Source organism: Ovis aries, chromosome 5, assembly GCF_016772045.2.
Source record: "Ovis aries strain OAR_USU_Benz2616 breed Rambouillet chromosome 5, ARS-UI_Ramb_v3.0, whole genome shotgun sequence".
In the NCBI taxonomy this organism is placed as follows: domain Eukaryota; kingdom Metazoa; phylum Chordata; class Mammalia; order Artiodactyla; family Bovidae; genus Ovis; species Ovis aries.
Window position 1 is genome coordinate 12,261,910 of NC_056058.1, and position 21,424 is coordinate 12,283,333.

The following is a 21,424-nucleotide window of genomic DNA, read 5'->3' on the forward strand; positions in this document are numbered from 1 at the left end:
CACTGGTTAAGGATGGGGAGATCCCAAATGGGGAGGAGCTCTGTCTGATGTCCCACAACTCCACCAACCTTCAGAGCTAAACTCGAGGAAGGCACCACTAAGATAGAATGAGTCCCCCACTAGGTGAGCCAGGGGAAAAAAGAACACCTCTAACTAGTGGTGTGCTGCAGCCAGTTCATGCCAGTGTAGGGGAGGTGATTGCTAAATTTTCAAGAATTTCTTGAGCCAAGTTGTTAAACTGTGGGTATCTTGAAACCAGCCATGGTAGAGAGTTTTACACCACAAAAATCTGCAGGTGCTACAACCACTGCGAATGAGGACTTCCTCCACCACCACCTGCTAACACCAGCCAGTAAACATTTCTGGGCACACCACTGCCTCCAACTCCGTATCTGTTGCTCCATTCCCACTGGAAAAGTAGGAAAGGAGCTGTTCCAGGTTGAATGTCAGTAGGAAATGACAACACACTCCAGTATTCTTGCCTGGGAAATCCCTCGAACAGAGGAGCCTGGCAGGCTCCAGTTCATGGGGTTGCAGAGTCAGACACGACTTAGTGATTAAACAACAACACTCCATCTCCAGGGAGACCAGCAGAGGCCAGGACAGGGCTTCTGTTGATCTCTCCATCACACCCCCTCTCCCAACAGTATATTCCAGATCTCCAAACACCCTCTACCAAGGTGACAGATCCCTTGGTCATTTCCCTTCCTGAGATGTTCCCAGGGCCCATGCCCCAGCCTGGATCAACCTGGTCCCCTAGATGCCTTGGGCAGGAGCTGCTAGATTTGGTCCTGGTGTGGGACAAGTAGACACTAACTATGGCCACATCAGGGGAGCAGTCACACCCTAGTCTACATGTGGTCAGATGGGAAGGAATTTTCATTGGCTGCCCCAGCAGGAAAAGAATAAAACATCTGGTTCCTCTCTGATAGGTGAACTTGCAAAAAAGAACCAAGGGTCCCCAGCTCAACCCCCTTTCCTCTCTCCTGCCTCTGCCCACCACAGAGCAGGCACACTGAACTGGCAGGCAGGTGGTGAGCCTGCAAAGCCACACACACCCTCCTAACCCAGCTCCGATCAGAAGTAACACTCATGGATAAAAAACACAGTCCTAGGGACTTCACTTGGTCCAGTGGTTAGGACTCCATCCTTCCACTGCTGGGGGCACAGGTTTGATCCCTGGTCAGGGAACTAAGATCTCACAAGCTGTGAGATGTGGCCAGAAAACAAAACAAAAAACCCACCAAGGTCCTATTGCATAGCACAGGGAACTATATTCAATGTGTCCTAAGCTGCTTCAGTCATATCCGATTCTGGGGCCCTATGGACTGTCGCCCACCAGCCTCCTCTGTCCATGGGATTCTCCAGGCAAGAATACTGGAGTGGGTTGCCATGCCCTCCTCCGCAAGATCTTCCCGTCCCAGGGATCAAACCCATGTCTCTTATGTCTCTTGCATTGGCAGGTAGATTCTTTACCACTGAGCCACCTGGAAGTCCACTCTATTCAATATTCTGGGATAAACCATCATGGAAAAACATATATAAAAGAATATATAGGGATTCCCCTGGTGGTCCAGTGGTTAAGACATCCTGCTTCTGAGCTAAAGCTTAGGGCCCTTTAAAGAGGAGTCCAATACTCTTGCTCATGCTTTCCTTAAGCCTTGTGCAACAATGTATCTTGCCTGAGAACTGGCCTTTCTTTAGGTCTGGAACTAATGGCTACACAATGTCTTACTCATGGAAATGCTTTTCTTAGACTCTATGAATAATTATAATTGTAACAAATCTTGCCTGGGAACCTGTTTCTCAAGACTTGTAGCCCTGATGACACAGCAACAGTATATCTCCACCAGAGACACTGACCCGGATCATTCCCCCTGGCTAATCTTGTGCCAAAGTTATAACATGATGTATGCCTTGGGAAAGGGTATGGTGGAACTTTTACAAACCTTCAGGTATTATTTTTATTTAACTAGCTAGCAGAAGAGTATATATGCCCTGCCCAAACTAGCAAGCCAGGTATTCTCCTGACCCCTTCTGATGTCTATATCAGAAGCTTTCTCTGTCACTTGCACTTCAAATAAAAATCTACACAAAGCTCTGAGTGACTGAAACTGTCTTTGGAGTTAAATCTTCTCCTTTGGGGACCACAAATCCGGCAACACCATTCACTGTAAGCTTCTTTCACTTCCACTGCAGGGGGCACAGGTTTGATCCCTGGTTGGGAAACTAAGATCACACATGCTGTGTTATTAAAAAAAAAAAAAAGATATGCATATATATATATATATATATATGTATAACTGAGTCATGAGTCACTTTGCTCTATGGCAGAAATGAACACATCGTAAATCAACTCTACTTTAAAAAAAAAAAAACCACCTCATTTCAAGGGTAGGCACTTAGGATCGCTATCTGTCTGCCACCTGTATCTTTCAAGTGGTTCAGACTCAAAAGACAGGAAAACGAATTGCTACTTACTGAACCCCTAAAACCAAAGCCACCTGAGGCCCTTCCAACGTCTCCCCATCATGTCTGATTTCACTATTGTTCACCCCTTGTTCCCTTGGCCACTTGGACCTTCTTCCCATCCTCAGAAAATGCCAAGCTCATTATTTCCATCTTAGGTCTTTGCTTTTTCTGTCTTTCCTAGTGCTCCCCAGGGCTGGTTCCTCATTGCCTCCCAGGTTTCCCCTCAGAGAAGCCCACCCTGCCCACCCAACCAAACACATGTGCGTCCATCACATGGCCCTAGTTTATTGGCTCAGAGTCTCTAAAACTATTCCATGCATATGTTCACCTGTTGATCACCCTGCCTTCTTCCTTGTGTGTGTTTCATTCATTGCTGTGGTCCCAGTGCCTAGAATAGTCCCTGCAAAATAGCTTGAGACACATTTGTTGAATAAATAAACCAAACGCTTAAAAAAAAATTTATTTGTCTTTAATAGCAAAATTACACTATGGAAAATTGGGAAAATCCAGAATACAAAATACAGAAAGGACAGCTTCGGATCTTTATTAACATTTTGCTCATCAAGCATGAACTGTACCCGCCCTCCTTTCCGTGTCTCCCGTGTGCATGTAAGTCTGTCAGTGGCGTGTCAATGTTACCAGTGGTGTGTCTGCGTGTCAATGACATGTTAGTGTGCAGGTGTGCATGCATAGATAGCCTTTCTAGGCGTCCTAAGGGGTCTCGGCCCCTCAGGTCTCCCTAAGTCCTAATCTGCCCTTCCGCATCATCCTGTTCCTGAGAACAGCTCTTCATGGAGGACCTTTGGTGGGCCCGGAGGTGGTAAACATTAAGGCTCTGTAACGTAACCATGAGGTAGCTGTGGTCTTCTTCATCTCCAGATGTGAGGATAGGGCCTCTGAGGGGCTGGCTCATGTTACAGAGGCCATACAGCTGGTGAACCACGATTCCAATGACCTGAAGACGCCAAGGCCTGGGTTCTCTCTACCTGTGGCCTTCAGGCCTCTCCAACCTGATTACCTGCCTACTGGCAAGGTGCTGCTCAGAGGGTCCAGATCTCATTAATGAAAGCTAAGAGGGGGATCCCTGGGTCAGAGGTAGGGGATGCAGTCACATCCACCAGTCCATGGACTCTTTGGGCAAGGCCCTGACAATGACCATACAGTGGGGTAGCCCCTTAGACAGGATCCTCTCCGCCTCCTGACCTTCCCAGCCCAGCCCCTGCAGCTCAAGGACCCTGAGCTTGGGCATGGTGAGGCAGGAGGTGAGGATCTCCTGCGGAGAAGGCATTTCTGGGGTGACAAGTGGCCCCAGCAGGCACAGACTCTCCAGGGCTGGCATGCCCTCCAGGACAGACAGGCCAGGGGCCGAGAGGCCCCGAACAGTCAGCCGTATCTTCCGCACGTCTCGGAGGTGGCGGCTGATGGCCAGGAGGGTGCTGTCGGCCGAGAGGGTACAGCCCAGCACCTCCAGCCTCTGCAGGTAGTTCAGCTCCTGCAGGCCCATATCCAGCCCGGTCTCAGTCACCCGGTAGGTGCCACCCAGCACTAGCGAGCGCAGGGCACGGAAACGTGTGAGGCCCTGCAGGTGCTCATCACGGAAGGCGGGGACACGGTCCAGCACGATGCACTCGAGCAGGGGTAGCACCGTGGGGTCCTGCTCTTTATGGAGCCAGGCCATGGAGATCTCACAGCTATGCAGCTCCAGGGTCCTCAGGGTGCAGGGCAGGCTGGTGATGGGCACCATGCTCAGGTTGGCCACATGCAGGCAGAGGCGCTTGAGGTTGGGGCACTTCTGACCCAGGGCCCTCATCAGGGCAGGGGACAGCTGGGGAGCCTGGGAGCCTGAGAACAGGTAGCCGCCCATCCGCAGGGAATGGAGCCTGGATGCCATGTACCGGCGGAGGAGGTGCCACATGACTTTGGGCCGCATCTGTAAGAGCCAGAGATGGGAGGGTGTCTGGACCAGAGATACGGGGCATCTTCCAGGGACCCCACCCGCCTGGAGACAGAAAAGCCCCGGCTGGGGTTCTGAGGCTTCCTGGGAATTCTGTCCTTCCCTCACCAGCCTCACTCAACCAGATACCTTTCCAGGAGTAACAGGATGGTTTAACCCCACCATTTTGACCTCTAAGTTTGAACAAAAGCATTGGTGGATAAGAGACCATCATAACATATCTGTCTCTACCAGGACAGTGAGTCTCATTACCTTCTGGAATAAGCAAGTGAAACAACAACAACAAAAAGCCTGTTTCTAAACCTTTCAATTCCTTGCATAATGAAAATCACTGTGATCTGTATATATATATCCTAGGAAAATGTTACTGCTGTCTAATTTATGAAATACTATTGATTCCAGGTTTAATGAAATTTTATATCTTTTAAGATTTTTTAAAAAGTGAATCCACCCAGCAATATTTTTATCTCTTTCTTTTTCTTTTTTTGGCCATCCCATATGGTATGTGGGATCTTAGTTCGCCAAGCAGGGCTCAAACCCTCGCTTCCTGCAGTGGAAGCCTGGAGTCTTAACCACTGAACCACCAAGGAAGTGCCTATCCCATTCTTAATGACCACCTCCTCACAGAAATGAGCAACACAAAATAAAAACTGAAAAAGGTTAAAACTGCCCAGGGCAAATTAGATCTAGGTTTTTTTTTAAAAAATCATAGCTTAATAATAGTGAAAGCTGCAAAATTTAATCCTGGGAAGTTAGACTTGTAGAAAACCAACTATATACTAACTAGCATTTCATGTATTTTATTATAGGTACAGTTTACCTTAAAAAAAAAAAGGCAGAAAAAAGAAACTGCATACCATAGAATTTGTTGACTTTTTTTTTTGTAAATATGACTTTTTTATTAGCAAAATCCATGACCAGGCAAGACGATATTCTGCTGTCCCTCAGCTATTCCTTTTCTGTTGGGTTCTTGGTATCCCCAATCCTTTTATTCCTAAATTCATGTTTTTCACACTGTCATTGAAATATAGTTGATTTACAGTGTGTTACAATGTATTAGTTTTGGTGCAGAGCAAAGTGATTCAGTGATTGCTATTTTGGTGTACATCTATATATATGTATATATGTAAAACAGTTAATCACTCAGTCATGTCTGACTCTTTGTGACTCCATGGACTGTCATCCACCGGGCTCCTCTGTCCATGGAGTTCTTTAGGTAAGAATACTAGAGTGGGTAGTCATTCCCTTCTCCAGGAGACCTTTCTGACCCAGGGATCAAACCCAGGCCTTCTGAATTTCAGGCAGATTCTTTACCATCTGAGCCACCAGAGAAGCCCGTACGTGTATACATATGGATGAATATATATATATATATATATACATATATGCTGGATCTATATATATTTTTTATATTCTGTTCCATTTTAGGTTATTACAAGATATTGAGTATTGCTCCTACTGTGCTATACAGTAAGTCCTTGTTGGTTACCTATTTTATACATAGTAGTATGTATATTTTAATCTCAAACTCCTAATTTATCCCTCCCCACTGTTAACTACTCTTGATAGAGGAATCAAATCTTCCTGATCCAATTTAGACCTGCAAATTTGGGCTGAGGAAAGGGACTCACTAGAAACACTTACCACTAAAAGGTAACTCACAAGAGTGGAAGCCACTGTTGGCAAAATATCAAATGGCCACAAAGCCAGAAGTTGAATCATTTTTACTTGTAAAAAGAAAAATGAGAAAATCCTTTAAGTTTCATGATATCAAACACCAGCCAGAATGTGGAGAAGCAGTTCTTGGGTCCTGCTGGTGGGACTTGGTCTGGCTACTTTGAAATGCAATCTGATTTTTACTGAAATGTAAAATATGGACACCCACTGGCACCTGTTTTGTTTTTAAAAATATGAGAACAGCTACTGCCTTTTTGAGAAAGAACAAGGTGACTTGGGTGACAGAAGCAGGGAGAGACCTTAATTTCCAATGTTTATAATTTTGTATATTTTCAATCCTGTGCACTTTTCTTTGGCCCCTCCCCTACTTATGTTTTTTTAAACAAATTCTTTAGTTGGTTTAAATGAACACACTGCCTAACCTAGTAATACCTGTTTTGTGGAATTTACCTTACAGAAATGTTGGTTTCTGACATCGTGGTTTTAACAGCAAAAATGTCCAGTGATAACAGCCATGTAGATAGCAACTAAGAACAAAGAGGATTCAGAGATTCAAACATGGGTAACTCCTCAAGACATGCAGGAAGGAGTGGCAAAATGATACCTTCAAGGCTAAAGAAAAAAGAAACACTACTATGTACTTTTGTTGTTTAGCTGCTAAGTCATGTCTGACTCTTTTGTGACCCCATGGACTGTAGCCCAACAGGCCCCTCCGTCCAAGGGATTCTCCAGGCAGGAATGGCAGAGTAGGTTGCCATTTCCTTCTCCAGGGGATCTTCCTGACCCAGGGATTGAACCGGCATCTCTTATGTCTCCTGCACTGGCAGGCAGATTCTTTACCACTAACCCCACCTGGGAAGACTATTACATATATATTATAATTTATATGGGTACAATTATTTCAACCATAATGGTTAACTTGTATTGAGTAACTATTGTTTGCCAGATGCAGCGCTGAGTATTGAACTAGAACGCTCACACAGTACCTGGCTGCAAAGCAGGTCTCCGTCCCCACCCCCACACCCCCACCTGGAAAAATGCATTGGCCAAATATTGCTGCAAGAGTACAACTATGATTCAACACAGCCTGACCCCAAAGGCCAATCCTGCTCTTGTAACCACTGCCCTTTCCTTCCCTATAAAGCCCCAAGGGTCCAAAAGCATAGAAAATGCTATAGAAGGAAATTCCACACATAATAGTGGTTATTCTGGGGAAGGGTAGAGATACCAGGGGATGACTGTCAAAGGCTCTTGCTTCATCTGTGACCATATTTCAATGTTTTTTTGGCTTGGTTTGGTTTTAATTTAGATATAATTAACATATAACACTATATTAGTTTCAGGCATACATACAACATAATGAACCAATACTTGTATGTATTATGACATGATCATCACAATAAGTCTAGTTAATATCTATCACCATACATAGTTATACTACTTCCAATTTTTGTAAGAATTATTCATGATCTGTGATTTTAAAAAATAAAACCTCAAAAAGAGAAATGTAAAACAAATGTCCTAGTTAATCTCTATTATGGGTACTAAAGTGTTTTAGAAGTGGACTCATCTGTAACTGATTTTGAAGCATACTTAAAAAATAAAATGGGAAAACAAAATAAATAAACATTTGAAAAATAAAAGCTTGATGGAAAGAGGGATGGATGGATGAAGAGATGATAAAACAAATGTATTAAGTATTAGTGGTGGGCAACTCTATGTTCTCTGTTCTTTTAACTATTACATACGTTTGAAAGTTTTCGTAATAAAATAGTCTGGTGGCTTGGAGATAAAGAATCTGCCTATCAGTGCACTGGGTCGGAAAGATCCCCCAGAGGAGGAAATAGCAACCCACTCCAGTATTCTTGCCTAGGAAATCCCATGGACAGAGGAGCCTGGCGGGCTATAATCCATGGGGTTGCAAAAAGTTGGACACGACTGAGTGACCAACACCAACCTAACACCAACAGGTGATTCATATGTACAATAAAGTTTGAGACACGGTCTTATAAAGCTGTTTGTGATGGTAGAAAGTTGGAAATAATCTAACCATCTGTCAACAGGAAAATAGAGAAACAAACTGTGGTATATTCATTTAACAGCAATTAAAAGGAATGAATTAGATTTACAAGTACTAATTAGAGTAAATCTCAAAAGTGATGTGTGAATAAAGTTGCTAATGGGTGGATATATTAATATAAGTAAAATAGCATTTAATTATCTAAAGAGTAGTTTTATCTCAATTTTAGAAACACAGTAACAATACTGTATACTGCTGATAAGCACATACATAGGCAGTAAATAAAAACATGAAGGGATACAAATCCACTTCATAGTCATGGTTATCTCTGAGGAGGGTTTCAAAAGTGCAAGAAACATATGTGCAAATGTTGTATGCATATGTTTGCATAGAAACATTTGTATGTGTATTTCACAAGATCTGCAGTGAATAAAGCCAAAGGTTTAAAAAGATTAAATCTAGGTGGTGAGTACATAGTTTCAGATATTATCCTCTATACATTTCTATATCTATCTGAAATAGTTCATAATAGAAAGAAAAATGCAAAGGGTCAACTCATTGGAAAAGACCTGATGCTGGGAAAGATTGAAGGCAAAAGGAGAAGGGACAGCAGAGGATGAGACGGTTAGAGAGCATCACTAACTCAGTGGACATGAATTTGAGCAGACTCTGGGAAACAGTGAAGGACAGGGGAGCCTGGTGTGCTGTAGTTCATAGGGTTGCAAAGAGTTGGGCAACTTAGCGACTGAACAACAACAAAGAAAAATAAATAAAGCACAAACGGGAGAAAGTTGAAATGATTTGGTTGACTACTCAGATTAATTCTAGAACTAAGTCGACTATAGAAAATTTCTCCATGAAAACTCATCAGTAAGCTCTTTTCCTGCAAGACCTTGGTTATACCCATTCTGGAGATGGGGAAGCTGAGGCCTGGAGGTCACTGCAGAGCAAGTAAGGGACGCGGGCGGGACGCACTCGGGAGAGCCTCGCTCGAAACACAGGGTTGGAGGCGTGGTCCTCGAAGTCCGACCAACCCGACCTCGGCCCAGGCCTGCCCGGCCAGACCCGCATACCGTGTAGAGCGTCAGGTCGACGTGTCGCCACAGCCACCGGTCGTCCACCAGCTTCTTCCAGTGGTGACAGACCCTGGGGGAGGGGACCCGCCGTTAGAACGACCCGGGCCCGCGAGGATCAGATGTGCGTCTCCTAGTGCGCCCCCCGCCTGGCCCTTCCCTCCCGCAGGGGGCGGCCGCACCTGGAGATTCGGATCCGATCCCGGACCTGGAGGTAAGAGAAGATCTCCAGCAGGACCGAGTCGGGCAAGTCGGCAAAAGTCGCCATGATCCCGTTGACACGCACTTCCGCTTCCGTCTAAAGGAACTCGGGGACTCGCCCTGCGGGGGCCCTAAGAAGCGGGGGAAAGAGAGGGTGCGGACAGGGAGGTGGTCGCAGTTTCCGGTAGCTGGCGGGGTTTCGGCTTTGCTCTTGAGGGGACGTGGCTGGACCTGGCAGCCAGACCAGCACGGCATCAGAACTCCGCACAGAGGATGGGGCTGGGGACTGGGACCAAGCCTGGAAGGCGTGGCTAAGGCGATTACGAAGTCAAGGGCGGGGTTAAGGTGGGAACACGGCTCGGGGGCGGGGCCGGAGAGGAGGGCCAAACAAAAAAGGCGTGGCTCGGGCGACGCTGAGCCTGGGGCGGGGCTAAGGGCGAGAACGAGACTGGGGGCGTGGCTGGAGGTTAGGACCGAGCTCCTAATACCGATGCCGAGCCCTAAAGGGCGGGATTGAGGGCGGGACCAAAAGCGGAGCTCTAGGCAGAGAGGGAAGTCCCTATTTTTTTACTTAATAGTGCTTTTTTGTCCATGAGAATAAATTTGTAGAAGTGAAATAGCTTGTTAAAAGACACTGAATTTTTTACTTTTACTGATGGCGCCAAACTGTTCTCCACAGAGCCTGAATTGACACTTGCTCCACATATATAACACTCATTTTTAAAGTTGCCAAGTCATCAGGGCAGTGAAATTTATTGAAACACTCCTGTATTAATGAGCATTCAGGTTGCTTCCAGGTAAGCTAAACAATACTGGAGCTAAACATTCTTTTATATACATATATTAGTTCAGTTCAGTTCAGTCGCTCAGTCGTGTCTGATTCTTTGGGAACCCATGGACGGCAGCACACCAGGCTTTCCTGTTCACCAACTCCCAGAGTTTGCTCAAACTCATGTCCATCGAGTTGGTGATGCCATCTAACCATCTCATCCTCTGTCGTCCCCTTCTCCTCCTGCCTTCAATCTTTCCTAGCATCAGGGTCTTTTCCAATGAGTCAGTTCTTTGCATCAGGTGGCCAAAGTATATATACATATATATGTAACATATACTAGTATCCCACAAGCTGTACAGCATGGCAAGACAAACAAAATCCCCAACAAACAAAGAACCATGTATTGCCATTATAGGCTCTTGAAAGTGTGATTTGGCAAAAGCTATTCAAAATTATAAGCAGTACACTCTCGTTGAATTTTTGTCATACTGTTTGAGGAAAGAACTACATAATTGGCGAATAAGACCTACACTGTAATAACTGTTAATCTGATGACTTTCCAATTAATTCATTTAAAAAACATTCAGTTCAGTTCAGTTCATTTCAGTCGCTCAGTCGTGTCCGACTCTTTGCGACCCCATGAATTGCAGCACACCAGGCCTCCCTGTCCATCACCAATGCCCGGAGTTCACCCAAACTCATGTGCATTGAGTCGGTGTTGCCATCCAACCATCTCATCCTCTGTCATCCCTTTCTCCTCCCGCCCCCAATCCCTCCCAGCATCAGGGTCTTTTCCAATGAGTCAACTCTTCGCATGAGGCATGTCCTTTGACACATCAATCCAATTCCTGGTTTGATTTATCATATAGAAATAGATTGTATTTATAATAGAAACAGAAAGTATATATTACATATATATGTATATATATATATTATATCTATAATAGCTTTTACTAAATCACACTCCCAAGAGCCTATAATGGTAATACATTGTTTTTGTTTGTTTGTTGGGGGCTTTGTTGTTTTGCCATACTGTGCAGCTTGTGGGATCTTAGTTCCCTAAGCAGGGACTGAAGCCAGAGCACTGCAGCAAAAGCGCTGAGTCCCAGCACTGGACCACCAGGGAATCCCCTGGCAAAATATGTTTTTAATACATGTACACACAGAAGAAATTGTGTATGAAATGCAAAACTGGGACTTCCCTGGTCATCCAATGGTTGACGTGGTGGTCCACTGGACTCTGGTAGTCCAGGGGTTTCTGGTTTCCTCATCTTAATAAGTGACTACCACAGTGTTTTACTTTTTATGTATTTATTTATGGATAAGTGAAAGCAATATAGGTTTTTTAAGCTTTATTCAGATATAGTTGATACATAGTTGCAGAAATTTAACACATTCATCTAAAAGAGTTTGCTTTTTAAAATTTTCTTTTGGCCAGCTGTACAGTGCACGTGGGATCTTAATTCCCCCACCAGGGGTCGTGCAAACATCATGTTGCTTGCTAGGGCCTCAAGCCCAGATTTTTCTGATGCCAGAATGTGGGCCTCTATCTCAGTGCTCTCTGGCAGTGATTCTCTCTAGAAAGCCCATGGCATCATGAAGGGGCAATGCCTCTGTCAGTTACACAGGTTTCCTAAGAACAATCTCCTCCCCATCAAGCGAACAGGAGTGGAAGGATGGGCACCCCCACACAGAAGCTCTTTCCTCTGGGTCAGAAATTTAGGTAATAAGGGGCAGAGGGGCCCTGCCCAGCTTGCACCTTGAGTTGTGACTCAGAACTCTCCTTCCTGGGTAGCACCTAGCTCCTCCCAGTAGCAGATGACAGCAGATCCTTCTGAGGCCCAGATGGGAGATTGGGGCTGTCCTGGCCCCCAGTGGGCAGGTACTGAGTCTCTTTATGAGAATTTCTGAATGACATTTATCAGGAAATAGAGAGAAGTCTCTAATGTGAGTCTGGAGAAGGCAATGGCACCCCACTCCAGTGCTCTTGCCTGGAAAATCCCATGGACGGAGGAGCCTGGTAGGCTGCAGTCCATGGGGTCGCTAAGAGTCGGACACGACTGAGTGAATTCACTTTCACTTTTCACTTTCATGCATTGGAGAAGGAAATGGCAACCCACTCCAATGTTCTTGCCTGGAGAATCCCAGGGACAGGGGAGCCTGGTGGGCTGCCATCTATGGGGTTGCACGAAGTGGGACACGACTGAAGTGACTTAGCAGCAACAGCAGCTCTAATGTGAATTGTCCAGCCTCCTGAGGCCTTTCCATATCCCACCCAGCTCTGGAGGAGAGAGTCCTTGCAGCAGTGGCAGCCTAGTCCTGGGACTTCCCATGGCCCATTCCTTCCACTTCCTCAGGATGCCTTAGCCCAGCTGGGACTAGCAGACCCCCAGTAGATCCCCAAGCTCCCAACAATCCCAGGCTTTATTTCCCTCCCCTTTCAGCAGCACTCTTCACCTCTTTTCAATCTCTCCCAGCCCATAAGCTCAGCAACACAATCCTGTGTTTTAGCTATCTCTTTTTTAATTAAAAGAAATTTTTTTAATTTGTGGGGTTTCTGTTGAGGAAAGGGTTTTGTGTTTTGTTTTGTTTTTTTTCTGTGTTGCATGGCTTTCAGGATCTTAGTTCTGCAGCCAAGGATAAAACCCAGGCCCTAGGAAGTCAGAGAGTAGAGTCCTAACCACTGGACAACCAGGGAATTGCCTAGCTACCTTTGAATCAAACATAAAAAATGAGTGAGAACTTTTTTTTTTTTAATAACACTTACTTCCCTGGTGGTCCAATAGTTAAGACTTCGTGCTTCTACTGCATCAGGCATGGGTTCAGTCCCTGGTCAGGATGCTAAGAATGCTGTTTGGTACAGCAAAAAAACCCAAAATTTCTTTTGGGACTTCCCTGGAGGTCTAGTGGTTAAGAACCTGCCTTGCAATGCAGGGGATGAGGGTTCAATCCCTGGTCGGGGAACAAAGATCCCACATATGGCAACTAGGACCCAATGCAGCCGAATCAACCAATAAATATTTTTTAAAAATTTATTTTCCCCCTCATTATGAGTAACATATGTTCACTGTAGATAACTGGGAAAACACCAAAAGCACCAAAAAGAGGAATATGGACTCAGCAATTCCGCTGTCTAGTGGTCAACACCATCAACACCTGGTGTGACTTAGTTTTTCTATGTGAATGCAAAGATGTGTTCTTTCTAAACTTCCCCAGGCACATGAGTCCCTTCAAGCTTACCCCTTACCTTCCATCTCCCTTCTTGCCCCATCTATTCTTCTGGATGAGGAAAAGGAGAATCAAAGAGGGGAAGTGTTGAAATCATGTGTGTGCGTGCTAAGTCGCTTCAGTCATGTCTGACTCTTTGCAACTCCATGAACTGTAGCCCACCAGGCTCCTCTGTCCATGGGATTCTCCAAGCAAGAATACTGGAGTGGGGACGTGGTTCAATCCCTGGTCAGGGAACCAGATCCCACATGCCACAACTAAGGGTTTGCATGACACGTGCTGCCAAGTAAATAACTAAAAATAAATATTAATTAAAACAATTTTTTTAATGGAAGTTTACAGAAATACACTGAAAAAGGCTTCAACTCAGGAGAGAGAATGAGGCCAGGAGTGTGGTCTTACTTTTGGCTTGTACTTTTCCTTCTCCAGAGGATCTTCACGACCCAGGCAGGTGGGTTCTTTACCACTAGCGCCATCTGGAAGCCCGTTGAGACCATGCAGCTTAACATTAAGGAATGAGACTGAGGTTTTGATTCATCATCTGGATCTGTGTCTCCAATCTGAATAAACTTTCCATTAAGATTCCCTGCCCTCTGAAGCCCACTTAGTGGGATTCTGCAGAGGTTGGAGAAATAACAAATTTCTGCCCTGAGGCAGAAAAAAAGAAAAAGTCCTGAGGCAGGAAGGCCCTGGAGACTAGTGTTTGAGATGGCACTTCTTGAGCCAGTTCCTTAAGTCAGGGCAGCCCCAACAGGGTCGCAGAGTATCCATCCTTTCCCCAGGAAGGTATCTCAGGTCTTCTGCCTAATCTCACACCCTATTTTGAGAAGGTGGATTGGGTGAATCAGAAGTTGCCAGCCCCTTTTCAGAGTGAATCGTTTTAGGCTTGTCAAACTAGGAGAATTCTGTCTGCTGAGAAGAAACTGTTCAATAGTGAGTTCTACAGGCAGGTTGGATTTAGGAAGGGGTGTTCCCTGTCCCACCAGCTCTGGGGAACCATATCAGTCCGGGGGCTGCTCTGGGGCTGAAAAGCAAGGTTGGGATCTGGTACACAGCGCCCTCTGTAGGGCAGGAGCGACTTTCCTTGAAGTCAAAGATCTGGGAACTCTTGCACGTGTGCTGGTTTCCACCAGGTGGTTCCTCATCAGTGCTGCATTCTGGTAAGTGCTGAACTTCATTCTGGAGTGCTGGTAAGTGCTGGTACCCAGGCCAGAATCAGAAGACTCCTTCACTTACGGATTGTAGCCAGCAACCCAGATGTCCCTGGGGACAGGCGAGATAGCCAGAGGGGAGGGATTAGTAAAACGCTTCCGGGGTCCAGCCCTGAATGAAGGCAGGGGGACGTATAGTACAACTGCAGGACTTGATCCAGGCTCCCCGTAGCCCTGAAGCTTCTGTTAGAGACTTCGTTGGGCTCAGGAACAGGAGGTCAACCCTGTTCTCTCGGGATGTGCCTGGGCGTCCCCACCAGATGCTACACTAGAGGGTGTCTCGGCACAACGAAGGGCCTTCAACCAAGGGCCTCCGAAAGGCTGGACGCCGGTCCAAGACCTCTGACACTCCACTCCTCTCCCCAGCCGGGACCTTCACTCGGCCCAACGCTCCGTCCACAGGTGTCCCCCTGCCCAGGCTTGGAAGCCCAAAACCGCTCCTGGGAACTGCAAACCCACATCCTACCCTGGGATGAGCACTCCGCGGCGTGTTGACAGGCACCGGGGGGAGGGGTGGAGCTTCCGGCTGCGCACTTCCGCTTCCTGTTTTAGCGTAGGTTCTTAGTGTCTGCTCTGGCCTAGGCTTAGCAGTCGTGCTAGGAGGTTGTGGCGTCTGCTGCTTCCAGGCGATTTGAGGTGAGGGGGCCAGGTAGAGGAGTCCGGAGTCCGGGAAAGGTGAGGGGACCCGGCCTTCGAGGATCCGCCGGCCTGAGAGAGGCTCGGCTCGGTCTTCAGGCTACCTGGAGTGGGTCGGGGCCTGGGCGGGTTGCTGGAGGGGAGGAGCACGGCTGCCCGGCGTCCGCGGTAGCCCTGGGGTCCGAAGTCCTGGGACACGGAACTTGGAGCCTGGGGAGACTCCGATCTGGGGGAATGATGGGGACGTGAACGTTAAGTTTCAATAACCGGGGGTCTTGCGATCTAGGGGACCCCTGAAGTCCCGACTCAGTTGCCTCCCAGTCCCCGCCTTGTGTTGCTCCAGCCAGGATGATTGAGGTTGTTTGCAACGACCGTCTGGGGAAGAAAGTGCGCGTTAAGTGCAAGTATCCACTGGCGACCAAGTGGCTGTGGCTTCCTGGGGGTGCTTGGCATGAGGCAGGCAACTCAATCTTTGTTTTAGGGTGATTGTAGTTAAACCCGGGGGTTGGGGTGGGAATGGGGAGAGTCCCCTTTCCATTTTCCTTAACTCCTCTGCGTCCAGTACGGATGACACCATCGGGGACCTGAAGAAGCTGATCGCAGCCCAAACTGGCACCCGTTGGAACAAGATCGTATTGAAGAAGTGGTGAGTACAGGGGTCGAACTAGGGGCTGGACAGGAGCAGGCCAGAAGGGTTTGGTTGGGGGAGGGCTGCAGCCAGCCCTTTGTTTAGGCAGAACTTTTTTAGCTGGTCTCGGGGGTGAAGAGCCTCCTTAGACTTTTTTCTAAAAAGTTTTTATCCCACAGGTACACGATTTTTAAGGACCACGTGTCTCTTGGGGACTGTATCCTTTTTTGACTTTTTGAGGAAGGATCTACATACCCAGACTTGGTTCTCTATGTTCAATACTCAGGTCTGTATGAGGTTATGCACATAAGCTATTTAACTTAGAACGTGGCACATAGTAAGTATTTAGAGTGGGAGCCATCTCATTATTTTGTTGGGGGAGGAGGGTGGTTGGTGAAATATTTTGACTTGGCTTGTAAGACTTTGACACTTTCTGGTCAAAATATTTATTACTAAGCTCCACCTGAGTGGGGACAGGAGACCAGGGTGGAACGAGATTCCAGGATGTCTGTTGTGCAGAAGGAACATGAACTTTTTACAAAGTTTGGATTCGTTCCAAATCAAAATGATCCAGTCCCAAATGTGCAGTCGTGAGAGATGGGGATGGGGATGGAGCCCACCATAAGGATTCCTTAACACCTTCACTTCAGATGAAATCCACGATGGGATGAACCTGGAGCTTTATTACCAATAGAGCAGAATTCCTTCTTCCTGCCCTTCCCCCTCCTCCCACCCTCACTCCCCACACTAATATGGATGCTTGTTTTTGGAAACTCTCATTAATAAAAACTTAGAGGCTGCTTTGTTGTCATCTTTGAGTGAGACTTATCTCTTGAGGGGAGGGTTGGTATCTGGTTGTCACTGTATTCTCAGTACCCACTCAGCTGCTCAGTAAGACTTCAAGATTGGATCAAGGAGGGAGCCAGTTGACTGGGAACCTGAGTGAAAGACCAGAGCTCTGGGGCTAGCCATGTCTCTGAGCCTCCCTGGTGGCTCAGACAGTAAAGAATCCGCCTGCTATGCGGGAGACCTGGGTTTGATCCCCTGGAGAAGAGAATGGCAATCCATTGCTGTATTCTTGCCTGGAGAATTCCATGAACAGAGGAGCCGGGCAGGCTACAGTCCATGGGGTCACAAAGAGTTGGACACAACTGAGTGACTAACACTTTTCTGAAGGTCAAAAGATCCTGGGATTATTGTCATCAATAGACCAAGGATCCTCTGGGCAAGGACCTTAGTAGAATTAATAATTAGGAATACAGGTTTAGATTCAGACAGACTAGGGGTGGAACCCCAGCCCTACCACCAACTGTGACCCTGGGTAGTTACTTAATCTCCCTTAACCTTCATTTCCTTATCCAATCTGGAACTGATTGTGTTTACTTCATTGGTATGTTGTGAAGTAGAGATGAGATAAGCATGATTAAGCAGCCATAGTTCTTGACACCTATGAAATGCTAGTGGACAGAGTAAAACAGTGTGACCTAGGCTATTCAGCCCTTGCTGATCCTCCGTTTCTTCCTCTAAAAAGGGGCACCATGATGACACTCACATCTCCATGAGATAATAAGATAATGCAGTTAAAACAGCAGGATGCCTCGTGCTATATCCATCCCTGGCCTTCTTCCTTCAGGTATGAGTAGACAGGACATCAAACACTCCATTTCTATTCCCTTGGCCACAGCTCCTGAGGTCAGCCTTGACCTTGTCCTTACCCAGAGCCACATTCTGGAGCTGCTTTTGAGAGTTTCACCTAGAACCTTGCACCAACTCCTCTCTCTGTGTATTGACCTGGTAGGTCCTTCCTCAGGACATAACCATGTTCAAGTCTAGTCCACTGCTCCTCCTCTTCCCCCCAGCCTTATGCTTTCTTTTTGCCATCAAGCTTCTTGGCACGAAGTCTTGCAGACTGCCTAAGATGCTGGCCTATAGTCCACTAAAGCTGGTCTCTCCTTGGTCTCTGCTGGCCTACTTTTTACCTGCCCCCTTGGCTTCCCTACTGTCCTAGGATTCCCTTTCCTGCTGACAAATCAGAAATATCTGTCTTCTGGTACCCCTGCTCTTTTAGCTCAGGCTCCTCCTTATCTGTCTGCTTAGAAAATAAACCCCCTCCCCCAATTCTTTTTTAAATTTCATGACAGCCTTGACATGCTAAAGTCCTTGTTTTCAAATCAGCATAGAAAGTACAAGCTAAAAGTAAGACCATACTCCTGGCCCCATTTTCTCTCCTGAGGTGAAGCCTTTTTCAGTGTATTTCTGTAAACTTCCATTTAAAAAATTGTTTTAATTAATATTTATTTTTAGTTACTTACTTGGCAGCATGTGTCATGCAAACCCTTAGTTGTGGCATGTGGGATCTGGTTCCCTGATCAGGGGTTGAACCAGGTCCCCATGCATTGGAAGCGTGGAGTCTTAGCCACTGGACCCCCAGGAAGTCCGCAATTTAATTTTTTAAAAAAGTACTATGCTAATATCTGCTTGTAAAAAAAATCCACACGTTTTGCGAAAAATTAAGTTTCTTACTTTTATAACACCCCTACTGACAGTGGCAATAATTAACATTTGAGTGAATCCAGAAATTTTCTGAAATACAATTGGAAAAATTACATATTCTGTAATATTTGTATACCATTCAGTAGTTTTTTTTATGCTTTTCATTTTTCTATATTAATGATTTTTTTGTCTCATTCTTTTTAATTGGTATTTTTATTGAATTTTTTGGGGGGCCTTTTTTTACATAAAAGATCAATATGGAGGAGGGATTTTTGTGGTGATGGAATTGCCACATCTGGAATTATGGTGATGGATGCAGGACTCCGCATTTGTCAACCAGGATATAGAAAGATCAAATGCAACCAGTCAAACAGATCCATATGTATAAGTGAATTACAAGACCTCACTGAAGGAGGTGGGGGAGAAAGGAGCTGATCTAAATAATTTTCTAAAACGTATTTTGATGTGATACTATAAGGCTAAAGACAAAAAGAATTATAAACATTGTACTGTAGTTGGTAAATATGTTCCTCACAGCAGAATGATTTTGCAGTTTCGAAACCAGTCTTACTAATATACATCTGTACACAGAGTTGGATACATATATTGCAGATAATTATAGCCAGGTGTCTTGCTGCTGGAGAAAGAAGTTATTGTGAAAGAGGGTGAATAGAAGCCCATGGGACTGATTAGAGTTGGAGGCATCAATATGAACTCATGATTTTCATTTAAAGCATTTACAAACATACATAGAAATACAGATATGTGCATATGTACATACATTTCCTTGTTTATCCATTTAGAGGGACTAGAAGCAGTGGTACCCCAGTATCAGTAGTTCCAGATCTTGGTTTCTTTATATATATAATTTTACTTTTCATTTATTTTGGCTGTGCTGGGTCTTCATTGCTGCTCAGGCTTTTCTCTAGTTGTTGGGGGGGTAGGGCTACTTTTCATTGCAGTGCACGGGTTTCTCATTGCAGTGGTTTCTCTTGTTGCAGAGCACAGGCTCTAGGACACAGGCTTCAGTAGTTGCAGCTTGAGGGCTCAGTAGTTGCAGCTCCTGAGGTCTAGACACAGGCTCAGTAGTTGAAACGGTGCACAGGCTTAGTTGCTCCACGGCATGTGGGATCTTACTGGGCCAGGGGTCAAGCCCACGTCTTCTGCTTTGGCAGGTGGATTCTTTACCACTGGACCTTCAAGGAAGCCCCAGATCTTGGTTTCTAAACAATATTCTCCAATAAAAGGAACCAGGGTTTCTGGGAGAAGTGATTGATTCCTGAGCTGGAGCAAGGAAAATGCAAGCTCAGGGTGGAGCATCTTGAGGTAAGAACTACTCAAAAAAGATGGAAGCATGTTGAAAGAGCACAGAGGCCAACCTGTGAAAAAGCTCTCAGTGGCCAAATGTAGAAAAACTTGAGCAACAAAAGAATAACATTGGACTATAACCCAAAGAATAAAATAAATATCCTCAAGCCCGTGTTCATAGAAATAAATAGCTGAAAGTAAATGAGTGGGGAAGAAGGGACAACCCTTCATTACAAGTAGATTTCAATTAATTGTAGAAGGATAGAAGAAAATAAGAACTCACCAATGCTTTTTAAAAAAAATCACCAATCTTTGCATCACCATAGTAATAATTGCTGTAGGCAAGATGCTCTAATAGATGTTAAAATTGGGGGGTGAAAGTTTAAGTAGAAGGATATTTGCACAGACTCAAAAATATCTCTTCCAAAAGTATTTACTTATTACAAAAGGAAAAATAGTTCAGATACTGTCTTAACCAAGTGATGAAAAATACCACAAGTGTGGGAGGTGACCTCTAAGATGGCCCCTAATGAGCTGGGACCACACTTATACTATTGTGTAATCCCCTCCTCTTAGGCCAGACCTAACTTCTAACAATATAGCAAAAATGATGGGATATCCTTTCTGAGATTAGGCTGTAAAACGTTCCATCTTGCCCTCTTGCTCATTGATGAAAGCCAGGCAGATACCATGTTGTGAGCTGCCTTGTTGACCCCCAGCCAATAGCCAGTGAGGAACTGTGGTCCTCAATTCCATATTCTGTTAGCAACTAAATCCTACCAGCAACCAAATGAGGGTGCTTGGAAGCAGATCCTGCCCAGTCAAGTTTTGGGATAAGACCATAGCTGCTCCTGCTGACACCAGCTAAACTACTCCATTCCTGACCCATGGAAACTGAGATGGCAAATGTTAATTCACTAGATTGTAGGCTAACATGTCAAACAGCAATAGACACCCTAATACAACTACTAATACACTGCAGCGTCATTAATCGCCTGGCACAATGCACTGAGAAGGGCATATCATCTTTGTGGTGTCCTTTCCAATGATGTATGTGCTAGTGGTGCTTAGTTGCTCAGTTGTGTCTGACTCTTTGTGATCCCATGGACTGTAACCAACCAAGCACCTCTGTCCATGGGGATTCTCCAGGCAAGAATACTGGAATGGGTTGCCATGCCCTCTGCCAGGGGATCTTCCCAACCCAGGGATCAAACCCAGGTCTCCCGCGTTGCAGGTGGATTCTTTACCATTTCAGCTACCAGGGAAGTCCAAACCTCAATAAATCATGAGAAAATATTGGACAGACATCATCATGTCCAAACATCAGAATGAAAGCCATTGTACTTTTCAAAAGTATCGAGATCATGAAAGACAAGGAAAGACCTAGAAATGGTCACATCCTGGAGGAGGATATTACTAGAGAAACAGGAAATTCTTTTATTTAAAATATAGTTTAGTTAATTGTATTGGACCAATATTGATTTCTTAGTTTTCGTCATCATTCTGTGGCAGAAATTCTCAGTTTTGGCACTGTTAACATTTGGGGGAATAATTCTTTGTTGTGGAGGCTGTACATTGCAGGATGTTCAGTAACATCCTCAGCCTCCACCCACTAAATGCAAGTAGCATCTCTCTCCTTTTGTGACAACCAAAAATGTCTTAAACTTGCCATATGTCCCCTGGGGAACAATATCACCCCTGGTTGACAACCTCTATTCTGTTATGTAAGATGCTAATATAAGGCATGGTTG

The 21,424-nt window shown here is 45.5% G+C and overlaps 2 protein-coding genes and 1 long non-coding RNA gene across 10 annotated transcripts; 2 read left to right on the forward strand and 1 right to left on the reverse strand.

Moving 5' to 3' along the window:
• Nucleotides 1-2,919: 2,919 nt before the first annotated feature.
• FBXL12 (F-box and leucine rich repeat protein 12) lies at nt 2,920-9,715 on the reverse strand. 7 transcript variants are annotated; one of them, XM_004008505.4, is made up of 3 exons: nt 9,379-9,715; nt 9,197-9,269; nt 2,920-4,402 (listed from the first exon to the last, which is right to left on the reverse strand). In XM_004008505.4, the coding sequence occupies exons 1-3, from the start codon at nt 9,462-9,464 to the stop codon at nt 3,581-3,583; spliced, it is 981 nt and encodes a 326-aa protein (XP_004008554.1). In that variant the 5' UTR covers nt 9,465-9,715; the 3' UTR covers nt 2,920-3,580. The 7 variants fall into 7 exon arrangements, with proteins under 7 accessions (XP_004008554.1, XP_060271439.1, XP_060271438.1 ...); XM_060415456.1 differs by having other exon boundaries at nt 2,920-6,630; nt 9,379-9,480; XM_060415455.1 differs by having other exon boundaries at nt 2,920-6,715; nt 9,379-9,480.
• On the forward strand, nt 9,181-14,665 carry LOC114114824 (uncharacterized). The gene is made up of 4 exons (XR_003589357.3): nt 9,181-9,410; nt 10,077-10,194; nt 13,733-13,848; nt 14,453-14,665. It is a non-coding gene; the product is annotated as an uncharacterized LOC114114824 (long non-coding RNA).
• Nucleotides 14,666-15,171: 506 nt separating this feature from the next.
• Nucleotides 15,172-16,672, forward strand: UBL5 (ubiquitin like 5). Of its 2 annotated transcripts, none has more exons than XM_027969598.2 (5): nt 15,172-15,283; nt 15,531-15,648; nt 15,807-15,890; nt 16,052-16,089; nt 16,523-16,672. In XM_027969598.2, the coding sequence occupies exons 2-5, from the start codon at nt 15,593-15,595 to the stop codon at nt 16,564-16,566; spliced, it is 222 nt and encodes a 73-aa protein (XP_027825399.1). In that variant the 5' UTR covers nt 15,172-15,283; nt 15,531-15,592; the 3' UTR covers nt 16,567-16,672. The 2 variants fall into 2 exon arrangements, with proteins under 2 accessions (XP_027825399.1, XP_027825398.1); XM_027969597.2 differs by having other exon boundaries at nt 15,172-15,244.
• The last annotated feature ends 4,752 nt before the right edge of the window (nt 16,673-21,424 follow it).

Coding starts and splice junctions, on each gene's coding strand:
- FBXL12 (XM_004008505.4), bottom strand. CDS start 9,464: ATGGCGACTTTTGCCGACTTGCCCGACTCGGTCCTGCTGGAGATCTTC. Junction 9,270..9,378: donor GATCGGATCCGAATCTCCAG/GTGCGGCCGCCC, acceptor CCCCTCCCCCAG/GGTCTGTCACCACTGGAAGA. Junction 4,403..9,196: donor TCGACCTGACGCTCTACACG/GTATGCGGGTCT, acceptor TGGCTCTTACAG/ATGCGGCCCAAAGTCATGTG.
- UBL5 (XM_027969598.2), top strand. CDS start 15,593: ATGATTGAGGTTGTTTGCAACGACCGTCTGGGGAAGAAAGTGCGCGTT. Junction 15,891..16,051: donor AAGATCGTATTGAAGAAGTG/GTGAGTACAGGG, acceptor TTTATCCCACAG/GTACACGATTTTTAAGGACC. Junction 16,090..16,522: donor CCACGTGTCTCTTGGGGACT/GTATCCTTTTTT, acceptor CCTTCACTTCAG/ATGAAATCCACGATGGGATG.